The sequence below is a fragment of the Rhinatrema bivittatum genome, chromosome 2 (assembly GCF_901001135.1).
Source record: "Rhinatrema bivittatum chromosome 2, aRhiBiv1.1, whole genome shotgun sequence".
NCBI lineage: Eukaryota > Metazoa > Chordata > Amphibia > Gymnophiona > Rhinatrematidae > Rhinatrema > Rhinatrema bivittatum.
In genome coordinates, this window is record NC_042616.1 from 634,587,910 (window position 1) to 634,608,228 (window position 20,319).

Consider the following 20,319-nt stretch of genomic DNA (forward strand, 5'->3'; position numbering starts at 1 on the left):
TAAAGGTCCTACAAAAATGATGTTGCAGCACACAGAGCTGATCCAAGGTGGGTGCACAGCCCCTAGCTGGGCCCTTTCCAGGTGCAATCCTCTCCAGCCCTTCTCCCTCCTGTACAATCTTCCCACAGGTCCCTCTGAACACCCACTACACCACCACCATCACCAGCAGCAGGAGAGCAGCTTACATAGAACATAGCTAATAACAACAGATAAAGACCAAAATGCTCCATCCATTTAGTCTGACCAGTTGCTTACCGTATTACTGTTGCTCAATGCAGGTTACTGCCATGCCTGCTGATTAGGGTAGTAACTTCTGCTCCATGCAGGTACTCCCATGCCAAAATGCAAACTTGGGTCTTGAGATAGGGTACTCCATTCCTTCCTTTCCATTCTCTAGCTCAGTGAATGCAAACGCCAGTCCTCAAGGGCCACAAACTGGCCAGGTTTTCAGGATATCTAGAATGAATATGCACGAGAAAGATTTGCATGCACTGCCTGTTTGTGGCACTTGAGGACTGGAGTTCGCCATCACTGCTGCTCTAGCCACTGGAGATCCTCTGTGTCTGTCCTAGGCCTTTTTGAATTCCATTTCCATTCTTGCCTTCGCCACCTTTACCGGGAGGATATTCCATGCATCCACCGCCCATTTTGTGAAGAAATATTTCTCGAGTCTTCCCCCCCTTGGAGTTTCAAATTATGACCCCTAGTTTTAAAACTTCCTTTCCATCTGAAAAGACTTCTAAACTACATCTGCCTCCTCCTCCACCAGTCACTCTGAACCAAGCAGGGCCCCATAGTCTTGCAGGATCCACTGGCCTGGCATGGTTTGGACTATAGATTTAAAATGGCAGAGGAAGAAGACACAAGTAAGAAGCACTGCTCTCATTCTGCCAGCGGGAGGGAGAGGGGAGAGAAACACGTTGACCTGACCTGATGGCAGCTTTTTAATTCCAATAATATATAACAGAGTTTTTATGTAATTCAGTTCACCTAATCGGTTTGAAACCGGTGTGAAATCACTTTAAAATGAACTGTGTTCAATCATCATACCAATACATTTAAGACTGATTTGAAACTGGTTCTGGATACATTTGTGGAAAAAGTAAAATGAGGATTGTCCTTCAAATGGAAACAGCTTTTGCCATTAGAATAGGGTTTATAAATATATCTACAGTGAAATATTAAAGTACTGCAGTCTAAGGCTATGGCAATCTTTTTTCTTCATGTATATTCTTTCACATGTAATTCTGTTTGTATTTTTCAGTCTTACTGTTAGGAACCAAGACGAGGACAGAGCAAGGAGACCATCCAATGAAATCCGAGTTGAAGGCATCCCAAACTGTGAAGAGAGGTAAACGTTCACCCACTGATTAGAGCACAGCTTCCCAAACTGTGGGTTGGGACCCCAAATGGGCTCATAAAATCTTCAGTTGGGATCACAAGTGCCTCAAATGGCTGCACTCTTCAGGTGTCAGCAGTAGCTGCATTAGTAATCGAAGTCAGCGTGAGGCCCATGAGCCAGCAACCATTCACAGGTCCTACAGTAGCATTGTCATTGCATAAATCTGTGGTACCAGGAAGCCCTGTGAGGAGGGATTGGGGCTGCTGCAGGGCCTGTGATCTTGAAATACCTCACAGGCCCTGTTCTGGCTTTTATTACTAATGCTGTTGCTGCTTGCAGATCACTGTCAGGCTTGAGACTAGCCATGATGGAAGGGGAGGGCCAAGTGTGCATAAGCTGGTGAAGATTGCGCTATTCATCTCTCCTCGCCCACCAATGAGCCTACCCAAGAGAAATATATTGCCCCCATCAACAGACTGCCCTCTCATCCGACCAACTGTCATTCTCCTTTGGCCCACGGTCAAAAAAGTAATGTTGGATGTTTGGAGGAGGGGCTGTTTGAAGGGAGGGATTAGATGCAGGAGGGACTTGAGGGTTGGATAAAGTGGATAAGGGACTTGGGGTGAGAGAGGGGGAATGACAGAAGGACAACTGGAAGTTGTAAGAGAGGGACTAGGAGTGAGATAGGATCAGCTGTGTGGGTGTGGGTGTGTGAAGGGTTGGGGAGAGATGGTGAGACAGAGAGGTAGGGATAGGGATAAGAGTGAGGAGGGAATGGGAGATGGGATGAGAGGTAGGGAATGACAAAGGATCAGTTGTGGGTTATAAGAAAAGCTTGGGATGAAAGAATCGGTTGGAGGGATGAAAAAAAGGGCAGGAGGAGATGAGAGAGAGGGGATGAGGTGAGAGTTGAGAAGAGTTGGGGGATGGAGCAGAAGATCAGCTGGAGGGGTGCAGGTTTAGAGAGGGGTCCTTTAGAGGGGAGGATGTTAAGAGAGATCTTCTGGAGAGGGGGGAGGCTGAGAAAAAGGATCAATCAGAGAGGGTGGAGATTAAAAGAGGGGTTCAGCTGGAGTGTGGGGTCGTTTTGGTCATCCTGTGAGGCCACAAGAATTTTCAGGTACTAAAATGGGGTCACATTGGCTAAAAGTTTGGGAAGCTCTGAATTGGAGGGATCCATCTTCAGTAGCTAAAACTGAGCCACAAGTGGCCAAAAGCATGTCAGATATTATCATCCTTTTCTAGCTGAAGAAAATTACTGCATCCAAGGTTTTACAACTTAGCAATGAAAAGATGGAAACAAACACACAATTATTAGTGCTGTCTGTTGCAAGCTGGGAGATCAGTGCTTGATTACCAGTTATGGCTCTTGCTGTTCAGACTAGGGATGTTACGGAGGTGTCTCTCAGACCTTTGGTGATCGAGTGGGCTGGCAATTGGATACGGCTGCCAAATGGTTTGAGATTAGCTTTGGGGAGCAACTCCAGTCTTTCCTCTAAGAATATGTACAACATGAAATGTTCAGCTCACAAAGAAATTTGTGAATGCTCCTCAAAGTCTGCAAATGTATTTTGCCATAGACTTCAGAGGATAAAAATTCACTTGAATGATGGCAGAATGCAGCAGTTTAGCAGTCATTCTTAGGCGGTCCTTGGCATTACACACTTAGTGGCAACCTTTGCCTTCACCCCCCATTTTATCAAGACTTTTCATTTACATTTTCTGGTGTTGTAGCCCCTGTTTCAAGGGCTGGTAGAAGAATTCCAGATTGGTAGGGCCAGTAGACACCCTATGCTCCCTTGGGTTCTTTCCTGACTGGGGGGAGTTACAATCTTTCAAGGCCTTTAGCCTGCGAAGAGATCTTCTGACACCTTCCAGTAAGAATAGCACATTGCCACACAGTCTGGTGTTCAAATGCTTGGATCTGGTAGCATTCATACAGAAAAGCCCAGAAATCTAAAAACAAAGTTACGGTCACTGGTAAAACTAAAAAAAATCCTCTGCACTGTGGAATCAGAGCCTCTGTATTTCCATGCAGAGCTGTGCACCCTCTGAGCACCCCTTATTCCAGTTTTCTGAGGTGCAAGCTACTGTAGTCCAGCAGTATTACATGTGAAATCTTTCTTGCACTTGGAACCTAGCAACATAGTACATGCTGGCAGAAAAAGAATCAAGCGGTCCATCCAATCTCTCCAGCAAGCTCCTTTTTTAAAATTATATTCTTAGGGTAATTGTTGCTCTGTGCAGGTTATCCCAGTCAATACAAGTTATCCTTTCCTTTGTCTGCCATCATTTAGCCATTATGAGTCTTCTGCGTTTATTCCATGCTCTTTTGAATTCCTTTACTGCCCCTTGTCTGGGAGGACATTCCATGGATCCACCACACGTTCCTTGAATGAAACTCTTCCTGACATTGGTCCCAACTCGATCCCCGTGTAGCTTCATATTATGACCCCTTGTTCTATAGTTTTTTTTCCCCATCGAAAAATATTTCATTCCCGTGCATTATTGTAACCCCTCCTGAGTGTTCCTGTCCTGCATGAATGGGGCCATAAAAGAATTTGTAAGTTCTTCAGGGAAGGAACCCTGGCCAGCTCTTCTATCCGACTCCTTCCGCAGGGCCCAGCGTGGGGATGACTAACTTCCTCCTGTGTGGGCTGGGTTAGTGTCCAAAATTAAAGGCTTTACCGATAAAACGGTTGCAAATGGCACAATAAATATTTTTCCAGCACCACAGTCTTTCTCTCTTTGGTTACAGCCTTTACTTCTATCTGTGTGAGAATCTTTCAAGCAGGCAAGGGATCCGTCCACCCTCCTGGATTACCCTAAGATTACCTTTCCCACTTTACCAAATCCTGTCCATTCAACAGAGAATAAATCCTCTCTCTCCCCAGGTGGTAAAGACTCCTGATGGGTGTCCTCAATGATTTTCAAAAGTCTTATACTCACAGTTAGAAGATCTTTTCCTTTTAATATGATGGGGATCCCTTTTGGAAGGGACCCAAGCTGGAACTGTATCTTCACAGGTCCTTAGATGGGCAGGAAGAGGGGCAGAAAATACTTCCTCCGAGATCTTCACAAAACAATTTCTTCTGGTCCCCAAAAAAAAGAAATAACACTGGAGTTGCCCCTTGCAATGGGTCACCACCTCGGAGGGCAGGTCTTCCCTATCCCTGGGCATCCCAAGCACAGGGTTTCCCAATCCCTGAATCCAGCAAAGGCCCAAGTGTCCAGTAAGGCTCCTACCATGGAAAAGTCCAAAATTGCAAAAAGGTTTCATGAGGAAACCCCTTATCCACCAGGAAGTGGATAGGCAGGTAAATCTCCAACCTTACTCAAAGACTGCCAGCCAAGAGGGCCAGAGTACCAAGAGAAGGCCCAAATTCAACCTAGGTAAAATCTCCAACCCTCATCCTGAACTGCAAACTTATACTGATCCCAGAGCTCTTGGCAGAGCACTGCTATAAAACCTCTGAAGTGGGACATCCATTCCAGCACCCTCAAGGGGAGGGCCTGCATATGAATGGATCCTCCTCTAATTATTTCTCACTAACTTATTCTATATGACATCTCCCAGGGCTTAATGGTAACCGGAAATAGCTCTGGGTTACACCACTAATATCTTTCAGGTATTTGAATGTCAGTATCATATCACTATTGTCCCTCCTCTCTTCCAATGTATATATATTTAAGTCCTTGAGTCTCATCTCTTAACTCTTTTGGTTCAGACCCCACAACATTTTGGTCATCTTTCTCTGGACCACTACAATCCTGTCTATATCCTTATTGAGAAACAGTCTCCAGAGCTGAACACAGTTCTCCAGATGAGGCCTCACCAATGACCTGTATGGGGGCCTTATCACTCCCTTTTTCCTGCTAGTTATGCCTCTCTCTATACAGCCCGGCATCTCTCTGGCCTTAGCCATTGCCTTGTCGTATTGCTTCGCTGCCTTTAGAAGAATGAGCTCCTGCAGACTTCTCTTACACGTCAGCTCTGAAGCATTGTTTGAATACTGGCATTTCTCCTTTTGACTCCAGTAGAACCCCACTTCTGAGAATTCAAGCAGTAAGGAATACTTTCATTAGCAGATGAGGACTATGGAATTTACTCCCTTCCTCCTTTGGATCTTCTTGGGTCTCTTCCCTCTTGAGATCTTTAAATCTCTCAAATCCCTAGGGTCCAGGAATCCCACCCTTGGGTCTAGCCACTCTCTTAGGACAGGAGTTGAAGGAAAAAGAACATGAGCCAAAGTGGGCTCATCAGTTCAGTTAAACACACACTCTGTAAGACACCTCCCACTGGAGAGCATAAAGGAATACTACACCATACTCCTCTCTCTGACATCACACATACAGCAACTGTGAAGACTCTGATGCATATAGTAAAGGACACTTTGGTGACCCCCTTACAATGGAAAAATTCAAATACATTGTTTTCTATTAATTTTTCTACCAAGACAAAAAGCCTAAAATGTGCCTGTTTTGCTGATAATTTATTTGCATATCATTGGCCACAGAACTTTCTGGAATACTTGGCAGGGTGGAAGACATTGAAAATAAAGTAATTACGTCAGGGAATCATATGGCTTTTTATCATTTAATAAATGCCCCACTGGGGGGGAGAGGTAGGTAAGGTGATGAATTGGGATGAGATAGTACCTATAACCGGACCCATTATCACCCTGAAGTTTCTTTATATAAATATACACATATACACACATTCATTTAGCTTCTTTACTCAGTGGGTTTGGAAATTGGTTTCAACCTGCAAAGATGAGATTAACTATCATTATATGCACTGATAAGTAATTTGAAGCCAATTTCAAATGCGTTGTGAGAAATGTGTTATAAATGAAAACTAAACTAGATAGATAAATTGATAAGTCAGAAAGAAAGAATTGTTGATTATTCCAAGATATTGTATAACATTCTAAGATTTATAGGACCGTAGAATAATCCTGTAAACATTAATAAGTTAATACATGTTCATGAGTAACAGTTAAAAATTCTGCTGACATTCTTAAAAATAAATATTTTAAAATGCAATACATGGTCCTCCTACTACCTGCAAAACGCTCTGCTGTACTAACCTAAATACAGATATATGACAAAAAAAAATGTGTTTCATTTTGTTTTTTTATTTTAGGAGGGCTTATTTGGTTTTCAGTTCATTTAATGTTTATTTTAGTTTGTTTCATTTGCTGAATAAAGAAAAACACATTAAATTCAGGTCTCCCCCCAAAAAAGAGAAAAACAAAAAGAAATGGTTCCTCCATTTCTCCAGACCACATATACCGCCCTCCACGATATAGAAAGGAATAGAATCCTCAGTCGCTCTTGCCCCGCTGGCTCTGAGGCGGTACTATTTTGTTTTATAGCTGTATTTTGTGTCTTGGGATTTGTTTAAAATCGACTTTCTTAAACGAAAGTCAATAAAAAAATGTGGCCGTTATTTCTTTTCATTTCATTTTTAAATGAAACAAAATATGAGTGCTTCAATGCATTTTTCATTTTTTGTTTCTGTGTTTTGATGTTTCTATGTTTCTTAATTGAGCTTTATCTAAAGAAAGCTGATCAATTTTTAATAGAAAATGATAAACTCACTTATCATGAAATGAAATGGCATACTCCATGGACATGATTTCTGCTAATGTACTAAGTTGCATAATTTTTTCAGAGACAGAATCTTCACAATAAAAAAAAATAGTGCAAAACACCCAGAAATGTGAAAAAAAAATGTGCAAAAATATTAATTTGTAAGCATTTTGTGTATTGTTTTGCATGAGAAACCCTTTTGTGAAAAAAGTTTGGACAATGGAGCTTTGCAGTAGAAGATTTTCGTGTGTAGTGTGCTCCATGTGAAAGTTTATTTACATTCCCAATAATGAACTGCTGCAAAGCAAAATCATGAAAAGCAGCTCATTACTGGGGAATTTTGTGAAGACGGGTGTGCAAAAAAAGGCTTTACAGGCAAAGGAGTGCTAAGGGTCATCTGCCAACATTTTGGAAAATGGTGCCAGTGAGGCGAGAGTGAATCAGGTTTGATCCTGCCCCGAGACAGCCACCCCTGCAATGGGGTAAGCTTGGCGGGTTGGATAAGAGGGGTTGGAGGAGGCAGGGAGGAGGCCCAGATTCACACGTTTGCAGTTTTAGAGGGGCAAGAGGAAGGGTGTTGGAGAGCCAGGCCACCACATTTTGGCATTTAGGCCAAGGATTTGATGCTAATGGGGAGAAGGGAAGAAATGGGCTGCAAGTCTGCTTTAAACATGTGCTGTGCATTGCCAAGGCCAGAAACATACAGAACAGTTTGCCGCAAAAGTTTGCTATGGATGCAGATTATCACAGGTTAGTTCATCAGCTTAACAGATAAAAATATTATGGAAATATAAAGCTAAATTGGTCAATCAGATTAGTTGATTTTCTGACTCATACTGTAAATCTGATCACATTTATGTAAACTAAGTAATCTGCACTGATCTATCAAGTTTGAACTACGCCTGCATTGCTCTCAATAGAAGACAAATGTTTGGCTCAGTACGTATTGGCCTTTTTTAATTAATCAGTGTAAAACAGCAAGTTCACTTGATTAATACTTTCTTTTTTTTTTTTTTTTTCTGTCATTCTTTCCTCCGTTGCTTCTGACCACCACACTATGGGAAAAAAAAAAAAAGCCCAGCTCCGACTCTTGAAGACGTAAACTCCTGGGCACAGTCATTTGATACATTAATGAACACTCCTGGAGGAAGAAATGCTTTCCGGGAATTTTTACGAACAGAATTCAGTGAAGAAAACATGCTTTTCTGGATGGCCTGCGAGGATCTGAAGCGGGAAGTCAACAAAAACTTAATTGAGGAAAAAGCAAGGCTAATATATGAAGATTATATCTCCATCCTGTCTCCTAAAGAGGTCTGTGTTTATTTCACGCCATCATTTCCCCAGGCAGAGAAGCTTAACATTTCCTTTGGAATTAGGTTGAGTGATAAACATTTGTTATGTGTACTTTAACTAATGTTTGTTAGCCTACTTTATGGTTGATAGAAAATTCTTAGCATCTAAGATCGGACTTTTATCCATTTCTTCTTTATGATTCATTTTCACCTCCCCTGTCCTCCCCCCCGCCCCCACCCCCTTTGATTATCACTGAGGTCTTCTACTTCCATCCAATAAGATAAACATTTCTAAAGCAGGTTTCCATCAGTGATCCTCTGTAGATTGGCTGGAAGGTCTTTTATCAAAAGTGCTAACCTCAGTATTTTATTCCCCCACTACCTAAGGGGGTCATTTTCCAAAGGTATCGCACGCGAAAAGTCCCTTTTCGCATGCGATAACTAACTAGATCGGGGAGGGTTCTGGGCGGCGTCCGCACCAGAAGGGGAGGAGTCGGGGCAGCACCGGGGCGGACGCCGCGAAGACATCACTGACGGCGAAAGGGTAAGGAGCCTTATCGCTGTCAGTAACGCGGCCAATAGCACCACCTTTCACGGTGGTGCTATTAGTTTGTGAAAGCCGGCAGCGATCGCACCGCGATGGTGTGATCGCTGCGGGCTTTCGTAGGCTCGCCCCCCGTTACCGCCGGATTTACTAAATTCTGTGGAACACTCCTGGAGGAAGAAAGTTCTGTGAACTTAGAAAATCCAGGCCTAAGTGTATTATATTTGTGATATGTAGAACCTTAGTCAAGCTGATGAGCAAGAGTCCAGAATAGAGATGGGCTAATTAGATGGGGTAAATAGCTCCCACAACTGGGATTTATGAAATGCTACAAATGAGAACCTTGGAAATTGGGAGGAAAAATGTGAAAAAATAAAGTAATCTTGTGATTAGAGCAGGAGGCTAAAAACCAGGGAGGCCAGGGTTCTGATTCTACTAACGCTCCTTGTGAACTTCGGCAAGTCACTTCACAGTCTATTGCCTCAGGTATGAACTTAAGAGGCCAATGTAATAAGCCCTGCCTTAAGCCTGGGCTCCAGAATTCAGTGCAGTTTCTTAACACAGGCACTAAAAAAAAAAGTAGCACCTGATGCAGTAAGCAAATGTTATGCATAATGCACTGGGAGCTGAAATAGTGCACAAACCAGAAATGAGCACTCAGTACAGGCTAATCGTACATTTTAACTCAGGTGGTGGGGGAAATCTATTGGACCAAAATCATGTTTTGTGCACATAAAATACTTCTTTACACAGAAAGCATGATTTATGCTTATTTTGTGCACATAAAATGGTTTATGTGCACAAAAATGCCATTCACGCAGAAAATGTTTTGTGCACATAAATCACATTTATGAGCAGAAAACATGCTTTGGGTGCAGAAAGCATTTTTCCAGTGCATAAATCCTGACTACAGGTCCCAGGCCCAGAACACCTGCCTCTGTCCCTAGACTAACGCTAACATTGGAAACTTAACCCCACCGCTGACCAGGAGTAAAATTTCCAGCACTAGGAAAACCTGAATTAAGCCAGTGCATCTCTCTGCACGGGGGATAGGGTGGAGGGAGGGTAAAGCTAATGCTTTCATTTGCATGGGATTTTACACACACATTGCAACATTCCTTGCTCTATCAGGAGCAAGGAATGCGTAGGCGTACATTTGTACACGTAGGCGTACATTTGTGTGCGCAACTCGGCGTGCACAAATGTACACCCGATTTTATAAGATGCGTGCGCAGCCGTGCGCATCTTATAAAATCTGGGGTCGGCGCGCGCAAGGGGGTGCACACTTGTGCATCTTGCGCGCGCCGAGCCCTAGGGGAGCCATGATGGCTTTCCCCGTTCCCTCCGAGGTTGCTGCAAAATCGGAGCGGCCTCGGAGGGAACTTTCCTTCCGCCCCCCCCAAGCCCTACCAAACTCCCCCCCCCTCGCCTTTGTTTTACAAGTTGCGCCTGCCTCTGAGCAGGCATAGGTTGCGCGAGGTGGCCAAGTGCCGGCGCACAATCCCCCGGCCTAGCAGCTTCAAGAAGGCCTCTGGCCCTGCCCCCGCCCCGGACCTCCCACGCCCCGCCCCTTTTTTCAAGCCCCGAAGCTTGCGCGCATCACTGAGCCTATGCAAAATAGGCTCGGCACGCGTAGGGCTTTTAAAATCTGCCCCATTGTGCGCACAATGGTGGGTAAAACTGTGTTCTCTTAATACATCAGGCCCTTAAACTGGGCATGGAAATACCTACTGTACCTGAATGTAACTTATCTTTGGCTATCAATGAAAAGGCATAAGCTAAATCCAAATGAATAGAATAAACCAGTTATATCAGAAAAATCCAAGAATATGGGTGTGATTTACAATCATGAACATAGATCACAGAGTTATTTTGGCAGATAACTAATCCAGGGATTACTGGTTCCAAACCAAATGTATCACCAACTAACTATAGGGTGTAACAAGAGTGGGATGTCATCAAATGTCTTCGGCAATGTGCCTTTTCAAACTTTAGCACAACAGAAACAGCTAAACCAAATTTACCAAATATGTTCCAAGATGGAGATATGTAAAGAATTAAAGACTGAACTCATACTAGGCAAATTTCTGCCAGATTTTAAATACAATGAAATGTGTACATTTTTCCCAGTTCCACAGGAAACATTTAAGTTGTTAGGGTATAAATTAGAGACCATCTCCCTTGAACCAAAATTCAACCCAAAGCTATTTACAGCAAATAAGATAGTAAAATAATCAAATACATCATAATAATTATAATCAAACGCATCAATAAAATACAGCAATAATCTAAAATAGATCCATAGAATACAGACATATCAGTAAAACACAATAATACATCAACAGTCTAGAGGCTTAACACAGACAAACTCCCACTCTCACTCTCATTTTTCAGATCCATTCAAATCAGTATTTCCCTGTACATCCTGGCAGATCTGGGAAACATTCAAAGCAGATCTCTCTTCTCCTTCCTCCCCAAAATACTGCTATTTTTCCCCTTCTCTTCAACCCCCCCGACATCCCTACCACCACTACAATCGCTTTCTCCCAGGTTTGCCTTCACCTTCCTAGCTCTGGCTAATGTTACCAAGCCCCTTCCCATCTCTCCCACCCTATACCCTTTGATGCTGTGGAGCCCTCTCCCTCTTCCTTGCTACTGCTTCCCAGCCTCCCCGCTCTCCCTTTCCTCCACCACTGTGGGACAGCCCAGGGGGAAGAATAAAGATGAAGAGTGTTGATATGGAAGGGGGAAGGACTGAGCTAACAAAGAGGGGAGAGAACGAGAAAGCATGGGATGGGAAGGAGCAGGAAACACACCAGGGAAGAGGGGAATGAAGAATAACAACATTGACATGGGTGGGGAGGATAGAAGAGGAAAAGATCAGCAAATGGGGGTGGGAGGTTTGATATCACTGGTATGACGAGGAGAGAGAGAATGAGGAGGGGTGCTTCTAATTTTCGTATTTTTATGGAGCACTCAACTCCCTGTTACTAAAGAGAAATTGTCATAACTGTATGATAACATTAATAACAATAATAATAATAGTAGTAAATGCAGTTAATTCTTTTCTCCCATTCATAGGAATGTGCATTCCCAAGGTGTATTTGAATCTACCTGCAAAGCCATTTAAAATTCTGCTGGATGAATGGAACTATGTTATACAATAATATAACAATTACTGCTAATAATTTTTAGAAATGTTCAAACTTCAGAATAGGTTTGTCAAACCATCTGATGATCCTGGCACCATTTTGGATGCTTATCAGATTAGTTTATTGAACTTTTTTGAAGAAACTTTAAGTGGATTTGAAATATTTGCTTCAGATTTTTAAAAGTGTAAAGTGGGTTTTGTTGGACTGAGTGTCCAATTTTGATTTTTTAAATTTCTTTGAAGATTTTCCCCAAATCTATAAGTAAAACTGATATATTTGCCCAATGGCGTTGGGCCTAGACTTAGGCCTCAGTGATGGAACCCCCCCAGGGACGGGGTAAGTAGGAGCTGAAATCTTGGGAGGGGAGTGCAATGGGCTGCAGGGGATACCTGATGAGACTCCATTTCAGATGTTTTTGTTTTATTTTTTTTTAGATTTAGTTTCTGTAAAGGACAGGAATGAAATAAAGATTGTGGGCCAGATTTTCTAACCTACGCGCGGGCGTGGATTTGTGTGCACAACCCGGCGAGCACAAATCTACGCCCGATTTTATAACATGCGTGCGCAGCCGCGCACATGTTATAAAATCCGGGGTCGGCACGCGCAAGGGGGTGCACACTTGTACACCTTGCGCACACCGAGCCCTAGGAGAGCCCCAATGGCTTTCCCCGTTCTCTCCGAGGCCGCAAATCGGAGCGGCCTCGGAGGGAACTTTCCTTTCGCCCCCCCCCCCACACCTTCCCCTCCCTTTGCCTATCTAACCTGCCCCCCAGCCCTACCTAAATCCCCCCCACCTTTATTATTTAAGTTGCGCCTGCCTCTGGGCAGGCGTCGGTTGCGCGCGCTGGCCGAGTGTCGGCGCGCGATCCCCCGGCCTAGCAGGCCTTCGGAGGCCTCTTGCCACGCCCCCGCCCCACCCACACCCCTTTTTTCAAGCCCCGGGACATACGCGCATCCCGGGGCTTGCGCGCGCCGAGCCTATGCAAAATAGGCTCGGTGCGCGCAGGAGCGGGTTTTCAAAGTTACGCGCGTAATATACGCGCATAACCCTTTGAAAATCCGCCCCTAAGCGAATTGATACCTGGGGGGGGGGGGTGGGACTGTAAATCGAAAGAAAAATAGTTGCAAAATTGTTTTCCCTGCACATTCCTAGGAGTTAGTGCTATTTTGATATGGCAGATTTGCGCACAGGTTCTGATTGACGTTTTGCAGAGTTTTGTGTTACTTACAAACATGCCTGGTAATGAAGGGAGTTTGTGCCACTTTTACTGAGATGATAAAATAATTTGAAATGTTTTTGCATGGTGAGTAGCAAGGGGAAACATCCCAGCCAACCATTTCAGTGACTACATTCAGGCCATGTGGTATGGATTTCTTTTTATTTCTAAATTTTATGTATTTTGTGGGGTGTTTGCAGTCTACCACCAAAAGTTACAGGTAATACATTTATCAGTCACTGACATGATTTCTGAAACATAGTTGTGTTATGTTAATTTTTAAAATTAATTTGTTAATTTTTTAACTGTTTTTAACTTATTTTTTAACTGTTTACTTATCTGTTTAGCAGTTTAGACTATTTTGTAAATTTGATTAATCTGTTCAATGTAAACCGCTAAATGAAGCGACAGTTCCTGTTCTTTGTAAACCGGGGTGATATGTATATTATACAGGAACTTCCGGTATAGAAATACTATAAATAATAATAATAATAATGTATATATTATATATATCTATATAAATAAAATTGTAAATGTTCATTTGTTCAAAATCTTAAATCTCCGAAAGTTCTTCACCGACAGCTTTGAGATTTTGACACAACGTTGCATTCGAATACGCGCGTGTTTTTATATACCTATATTATATAGATGTCACATCTGTGACAGGTAAAAACATGCTTTTTGGGGAAAACAGCGCCATCTGTTGGACGTAAAAGCAACACACACTATCTACAATATAAATTGGCTCTGACCGATGGACCGCAAATGCGCAGTAGAGAGCAGCTGTACCACGCATGTGGGGACCATAGAGCTCTGCGCTACGTGCTGGGTGTCACAGAGGGGAGGAGGAAAGGGCAGACGAGTCGCCGCTCCGAGAAACGGCTCAGCCCGTTCCTCCGCCGCTGGGGAAGGGGGGAGGGAGTAGGGACTGCTGGACAGTTACACACAGGAGGAGAAAAGGGTAGAAGAGTCACCGAGCCAGTCTGTCCACCACCGGGGAAGGGGGGGAGGGAGTTGGGGCAGCCGGAGCAGAGCTAATGCGCATTGTGAAATTAAACCAGACTGAGCCACGGCAACGCATGGCCGGGTACAGCTAGTAATCAAATAAAATCAGGAAATATAAAATATCAATAATGGTATAAACATACTAATAAAAATGAACATTTCAAAACGGCTGATGATTAGAACAATATCCAATGATTAAAAACTCATATAACATTTTTTCAACTTTTCCAAAAATGTATAAAATATTCAAAACAGCAGATACATCAAACATCCAATTATTAAAATAAGGATTAAAAAAATCTCCAAACCTGGGAACATTTGATTTCCAGATGCTCTGAGGATGTCTAGGATTCGTGAGAGGGAGTGAGGGGCAGGACAGTGCTGGTGGTTGAGTGCACAAGCTTTCTCCTCTCACACATGCACTCTTCCCCATCCACACACTCATGCACTCTTCTCTCCTGGCATGGTCCTGGCCCCTTTCTTTTGTCTCTTACCTCCTACCTAGATTCCCAGTCCTCCTTTTTTACCTCACTAGCCCCATTTCCAAGTTCATCCCCTTCACAGACTCATCTCTTCTGTTTTTGTATTTTGCAAAGTACAGGAGGAAAAGCATATCTGTTTCTCGTCCTCCAGTATTGCACTGCTTATAGAATCTGGCTTCATGGGATTTCCATTTCAAGTTTTGTCTGCATGTTTCTGTCTCTAACTTGTGGTCCCTTCCTCTGTGTTAGGTGAGGGTCTGCCTATGTTCTGCTAGCGTGTAGTTCTTGCGTGGGGGTCTATATCTATAGTAATCCAGATTGCTCATTTTCCCCAATAGGAGGTGCCTTAGAATTCGAGAGCCTGGTGCAATATTTGCGGAGCTGCCTTTTTGTAGCTAGGGCTTTGCTGTTTGAGTCCTTGGAGTTTGTTTTGTTATGATAAATAGTAGATGAGGGCTAAGGGGAGGATGAACAGAGAGGGTGAAAACGGGGATCTAAGGAGTGGGTGAAAGGGAAGGAATAGGAGCCTGAGAAAGAAGTAAGAGACAAAGGGTGATGGAAGGCTGGTGGTCTAAGTGAGAAATGAAGAGTAACGCTCCTTCCACTGTCCCTCTGTCTGTTTACACTGCCTTTCAACCTCTTCCAAGTCCCCTTAGGTCTTTCCATGTCACTCACTTTCTTTCTCTTCAATAGCTATTCCTCCTTTTCAACCCTCTCTTGAAAGGCTTTTACGCTTTCTCATCCCTCTTCCAAGGCTTTTCCCTCTTCTCATCTCCCTCCCTCCAGACTCCCTTCTCCACTCCTGACTCCCTTCCTCCAGATGCTCTGATCCCCATCCTTAGGCTTTTCCCTTCTCCCCCTCTCCCCCTATATTCTTTCTACCCCTCAGGCCTTTTTCCCTTCCTACCCCCCTCAGGCACATTTCCTTTCTCCCTTTTTTTTTTTTTTTTTTTTTAATCATCAGTGACTTTTCCTCTGTGCCAGCCCACCTCCTGATCCTCGCAGCTGTAATTAGGCCTCTTCTCCTGCTGCTGCGGGCGGGGCTCTGCAGGAAGGAGAGAAGAGGCCCAGGCACTGGAGCTGGGCGGAAGGAGAAGGCACAGCCAGGAGGAGTCAGACGTTGGGCAGATGCCCTCCAGCTGCAGGAGAGCTAAAATCCTGACCATTTCCGGATATTTTAGTTCCCCTCCTGCCTTCCGGACACTAGCCTCAATTTCCATACTGTCCTGAGAAAATCTGGAAGTTGGCAATCCTAGCTGAATGAGAATAGAAAAAATTCAGATTTTGTTTTCATTTCAGTAACAGAAACGCAAACTCCCTCCTTTCTCAGGAAAATAGAGCAAGCTGGACTGCTACAGATCCCTACACAAAACCTACATGCTAGCAAGCTTGGTCAACGATGCAGAACACAGACCCTCACAATGGAATAAGTGACTACAAATCAGAAATAGAAATAAGGAGACAAAACCTGAATTCTTCTTTGCTCCGATGTCCAGTCGAATTTCATCCCTCTCGTCCTGTTCCCTCCAGACAGGAGGGGGTTGCACGGAAAGAAGGAATAATAATAATATTTTTTTATTATTATTTATAAAATTGTATATACCGTCGTTTAGAGAGGTTCCATCACAACGGTTTACAGTACGGAGCAGAGTGGCTGTTCTTTGCAGTGCTTTGTGCTACATCTGCTCCGGACTCACTCTTCTCCTCCTGTTTCTTGCAGGAAGCCTAGGAGGGGAGGGGCTGGTTGTTTTCTGCTACCTGGGATGGGCACTGGCCAATAAACTCGTCAGGGGCACAGCAGCCCTATGTGCACCTGCAATGGGTCCCAGGCAGCTGCCCCTTTAGCCCATAGGTAAAAAGCAGACCTGCCATCATAGAACAGGTTCTGTAGGTAAGCTGTAGCGATTCACAGATAGGGATATCAATTAGAGAAGCAGTTCTTCCCTATTGCTCCTCTGGTCGGTGGCAGGATGCAGGATGGCATGTGGTAGGACTTGCACCTCTTCCACTGTAAATGGTGATTTCTCCCTTTCTTACTTAGGTCAGCCTGGACTCCAGAGTGAGGGAGGTCATCAACAGGAACATGCTGGAGCCGACGCAACACACATTCGATGATGCACAGCTTCAGATTTACACGCTAATGCACAGAGACTCTTACCCACGATTCATGAACTCTGCAATCTACAAAGACCTCCTTGAGTCCTTCTCAGAGACTACGGATGAATCTTAGGAATTTTCTCCTTTTTTTTTTTAAAAGCTATTTATTTATTTATTTAAAAACAAATTTAAAAAATGGGTACTATCTGTGGCAGGGAGTTTAGAGCTAATAGGATCTTCACCTGAAAGTAATACTCAGGCATATTTTAATATGGACTTTTAAACATTTTCTTCTGCAGAGGGCTTTTAAATGATGGGCCAGTTGCATCTACTGATCAACATTAGCGACACTTTCCACAGGAAGATGGAAAATGATTAGATGTAATATATATATGTAAAAAAAGAGTAGTAGTTGTATTTTTACAACAGTAAATAGCATGTACTCAAAGACAAGTTTTTTCCTGGTGGAAGTGCCTTGAAGTTTAATGACTATTACCTGGATTATGATAGATGTTAACCTCACGCATATAATGACAGAGATACATATTTAGGAACTACTAGCAAAGTAGAAATGGTACTTCCACTTGTCTTAGAGTACAGTATATACTTATGAGAAACATAAGCGATGTGCGGATGGAAATTAAGCTGGATCAACTTCAAATTCATTGAAGCCAACGGTATGTGATTTGCTACCTATTAATGAACTTTTTGTTGACAGAAAAAAAAAATCTCTTATTTTACTATCAAAGGTTGCTTGAACTGCTTTTTTTAAGTTGATAATTTGTGAATGTTTATAAAAATTAGTTTTAAAGGAATTTATTTCCAGTTTTAATTTTTTGGAAAAGGAAAAAAAAAAAAACTAAAAGGACAAAAGCGTGGGCATTTGCATCCTTCAAAAGACAAATAAAGCACAAGAATTTTCTCTCAACTGTTGTTTTCTTTTAACTCATACTGCGCCCGTGCATAAATTGAATCTAGAGAGGAAGAGAGCCAATTTTTTTTTAGGATTTTTAAGAAACGGGTTAGAATGAATGATTGTGAAGCACCAGCATACGTTGTTTGCCTTTTGCAGATAAATAATACTAGAAAGAGTTATTCTGCGTCGCATACCATAGCTGAGAGGATACCCCGGAGCTGCCTCTGTGCTGTGCAAAGAATCTAGATTTTCATGCCTGCTAGTAAGCGGCAGAGCTTCCAGTTATATAGGCTGGGGCAGGCAACTCTGGTCCTTGAGGGCCATAAACCAGTTAGGTTTTCAGGATATCCCAAACGAATGTGCAGGAGAGAGATTTACATGCGCACTGCCTCAGTTGCAAGCAAATCTCTCTCCTTCATACTCATTAGTTATATCCTAAAAACCTAACCAGTTTGCAGCCCTGAGGACCAGAGATGCCTGACCCGATTTCAGGACTTTCATTTATTGCACTTAATTTTATCTAGGCAAAACAATAAAAATTGCAAAGCCAAATGATAGAACATGATCTAAGTTTGTAACTGTACACCTGGGTAAAGCAGAGCAGTGGCAGTGATAGCCCATTTGAATTCAGAGAAATCAAAGGGCAACAAAAGAGTCGTAGGCAATACCTTTATAGGGGGGGCAATTTTAATTTTCACATTGCCTACCTTGATGCTAAAGTCCAGGGGCGCTTGATTGTTCCTGTGGACTTTGCATCAAATTTCAAAAGGGAAATGAGCATGCCTGTGCTGTCACCTTTGAAAACTGGTGCACGGTCTACGAGTACAAAGTGTACCCACAGGCTTTTGCATGCGTTTTTAGCGCAGGCAGAATTTGGCCAGAAAATAATGCACATAGATTTAGAAACTTCAGTCTGCATGTCTTATTTTTGTAACCCGCCCAAACCACAACCTCCGGAACACCTCCCACGCCCTCAGGCTAAATACCTGCATGCTGAGGAGCCCCCACCTGCACTTTGAGATGGAGTATTTTTCAGCCAGCCAATGTACCCAGGTATATGCATATGAAAATTACCTTCTTATTGGACTAACTTATTCCATTTCTGACTTGCTTTTGAAAGCCATGTTCCCTCCATCAGGTCAAAGCAAAATGAGCAGATTAATGCAAAGAATGATATTGCTTGAATATACAAGGTTTGACTTTCCAGCAAAAAAGCTAAGAAGAAGCAAGCATCAATAGTCTTATAATGAGGATATTAAAAGGGAACTTGTATAGCCATATTTTTAGTAGGGTACTTGCCTGCCACTCTAAGCACCTACTTTGTGGCCCAAGAAAATCCAGTCAATTTGAAAACACAAGGTAACCACATACATTGTGTTTGAATATCAGTTTATGTGGCTAAAAGTATCCGCATATACTTACAGCATCTCAAATGACTAGACTGTAAGCTCCACAGAGCAGGGAACAGTCTTGTGTGTGTATCCTTACAGCACTGCACATGTCTAGTAGCACTACAGAAATGATAAGTTTTAGTAGAGGTGCATAACTGTACCAGCGTACTATATGAAATATTTCCTGTATGTGCATAGTTTCCCAATCAGGCCTCCAAAATGTTCCTAGAATGCTTCTTTTTTCTGCAACTGGTAGTATCCATATTGTGAAAATAAATGCATACTTTAAGCCATTTATCCAGATAGGGCATAATTAGGAAGATTAACCCTTGTTTTATATGTGTAAGAGTTGATAAAGTCTTTGAAAATGTATTGCTTAGAATCCAAGAACTATCTTACTGGGCCATTTTTCAAAATGCACTGAGGTCCTAATACACGTTAAAAGGGGTCTAACGTGCATTAGGTGCAAGGCATGGCGCATTATTTTTCACAGCTCAAAGACACTTGCAAATTGGCTGATCAGTATGCAAAGGGTTGGAGTTTATTTAAAGGAGTGTATCACAATGCTAATCTCACCATGAAATATAAAGAATCCCAAAAAGTGGAACACAGGGAGGATTATCTGGCAAAACTGAGGGAGATGAAAAAAGTAATCAAGAAAGCAAAAGGTCAGGCAGAGGAAAGGATTGCCAAGGAGATAAAACGAGGTGCAAAACATTTTTCAGATATATCAGAGAAAAGAGAAAGGTACATAGTGGTATAGTGAAATTGAAAGGGGATAAGGATCAGTGGGTGGAGAGAGATGATGAATTAGCAGAAATATTAAACAAATACTTCAGTTCAGTGTTCACTAAAGAAGACCCTGGAGAAGGACCGTCATTTGTTATCAAGACTGTAGAAGGGGGTGGAGTAGATGAAACTCCATTTACAGAAGATAATGTATGGAAAGAGCTAAGAAAACTGAAAGTTGACAAAGCCATGGGGCCTGATGAGGTTCACCCCAGAATACTGAGGGAACTCAGAGATGTGCTGGCGGGTCCATTGTGTGACCTGTTCAATAGATCCCTGGAAAAGGGTGTAGTGCCTAGTGACTGGAGAAGGGCGGTGGTGATCCCGCTTCACAAGAGTGGGAGCAGAGAAGAGGCTGGAAACTACAGGCCGATTAGCATCACCTCGGTGGTGGGAAAATTAATGGAGATTCTGCTGAAGGAAAGGATAGTGAACTATCTACAATCCGGTGAGTTGCTCGATCAGAAGCAGCATGGATTCACCAGAGGAAGGTCCTG

The 20,319-nt window shown here is 43.0% G+C and overlaps 1 protein-coding gene across 1 annotated transcript in view; it reads left to right on the plus strand.

The window, feature by feature from the left end:
• The window catches only part of RGS20 (regulator of G protein signaling 20), a 128,659-nt gene extending 111,711 nt beyond the window's left edge, over window positions 1–16,948 (plus strand). The window contains exons 3-5 of the mRNA XM_029592699.1: window positions 1,265–1,351; window positions 8,014–8,248; window positions 16,671–16,948. Coding sequence (XP_029448559.1) covers window positions 1,265–1,351; window positions 8,014–8,248; window positions 16,671–16,859 — 511 coding nt within the window. The 3' untranslated portion in view covers window positions 16,860–16,948. The remainder of the gene's footprint in view (window positions 1–1,264; window positions 1,352–8,013; window positions 8,249–16,670) is intronic.
• The last annotated feature ends 3,371 nt before the right edge of the window (window positions 16,949–20,319 follow it).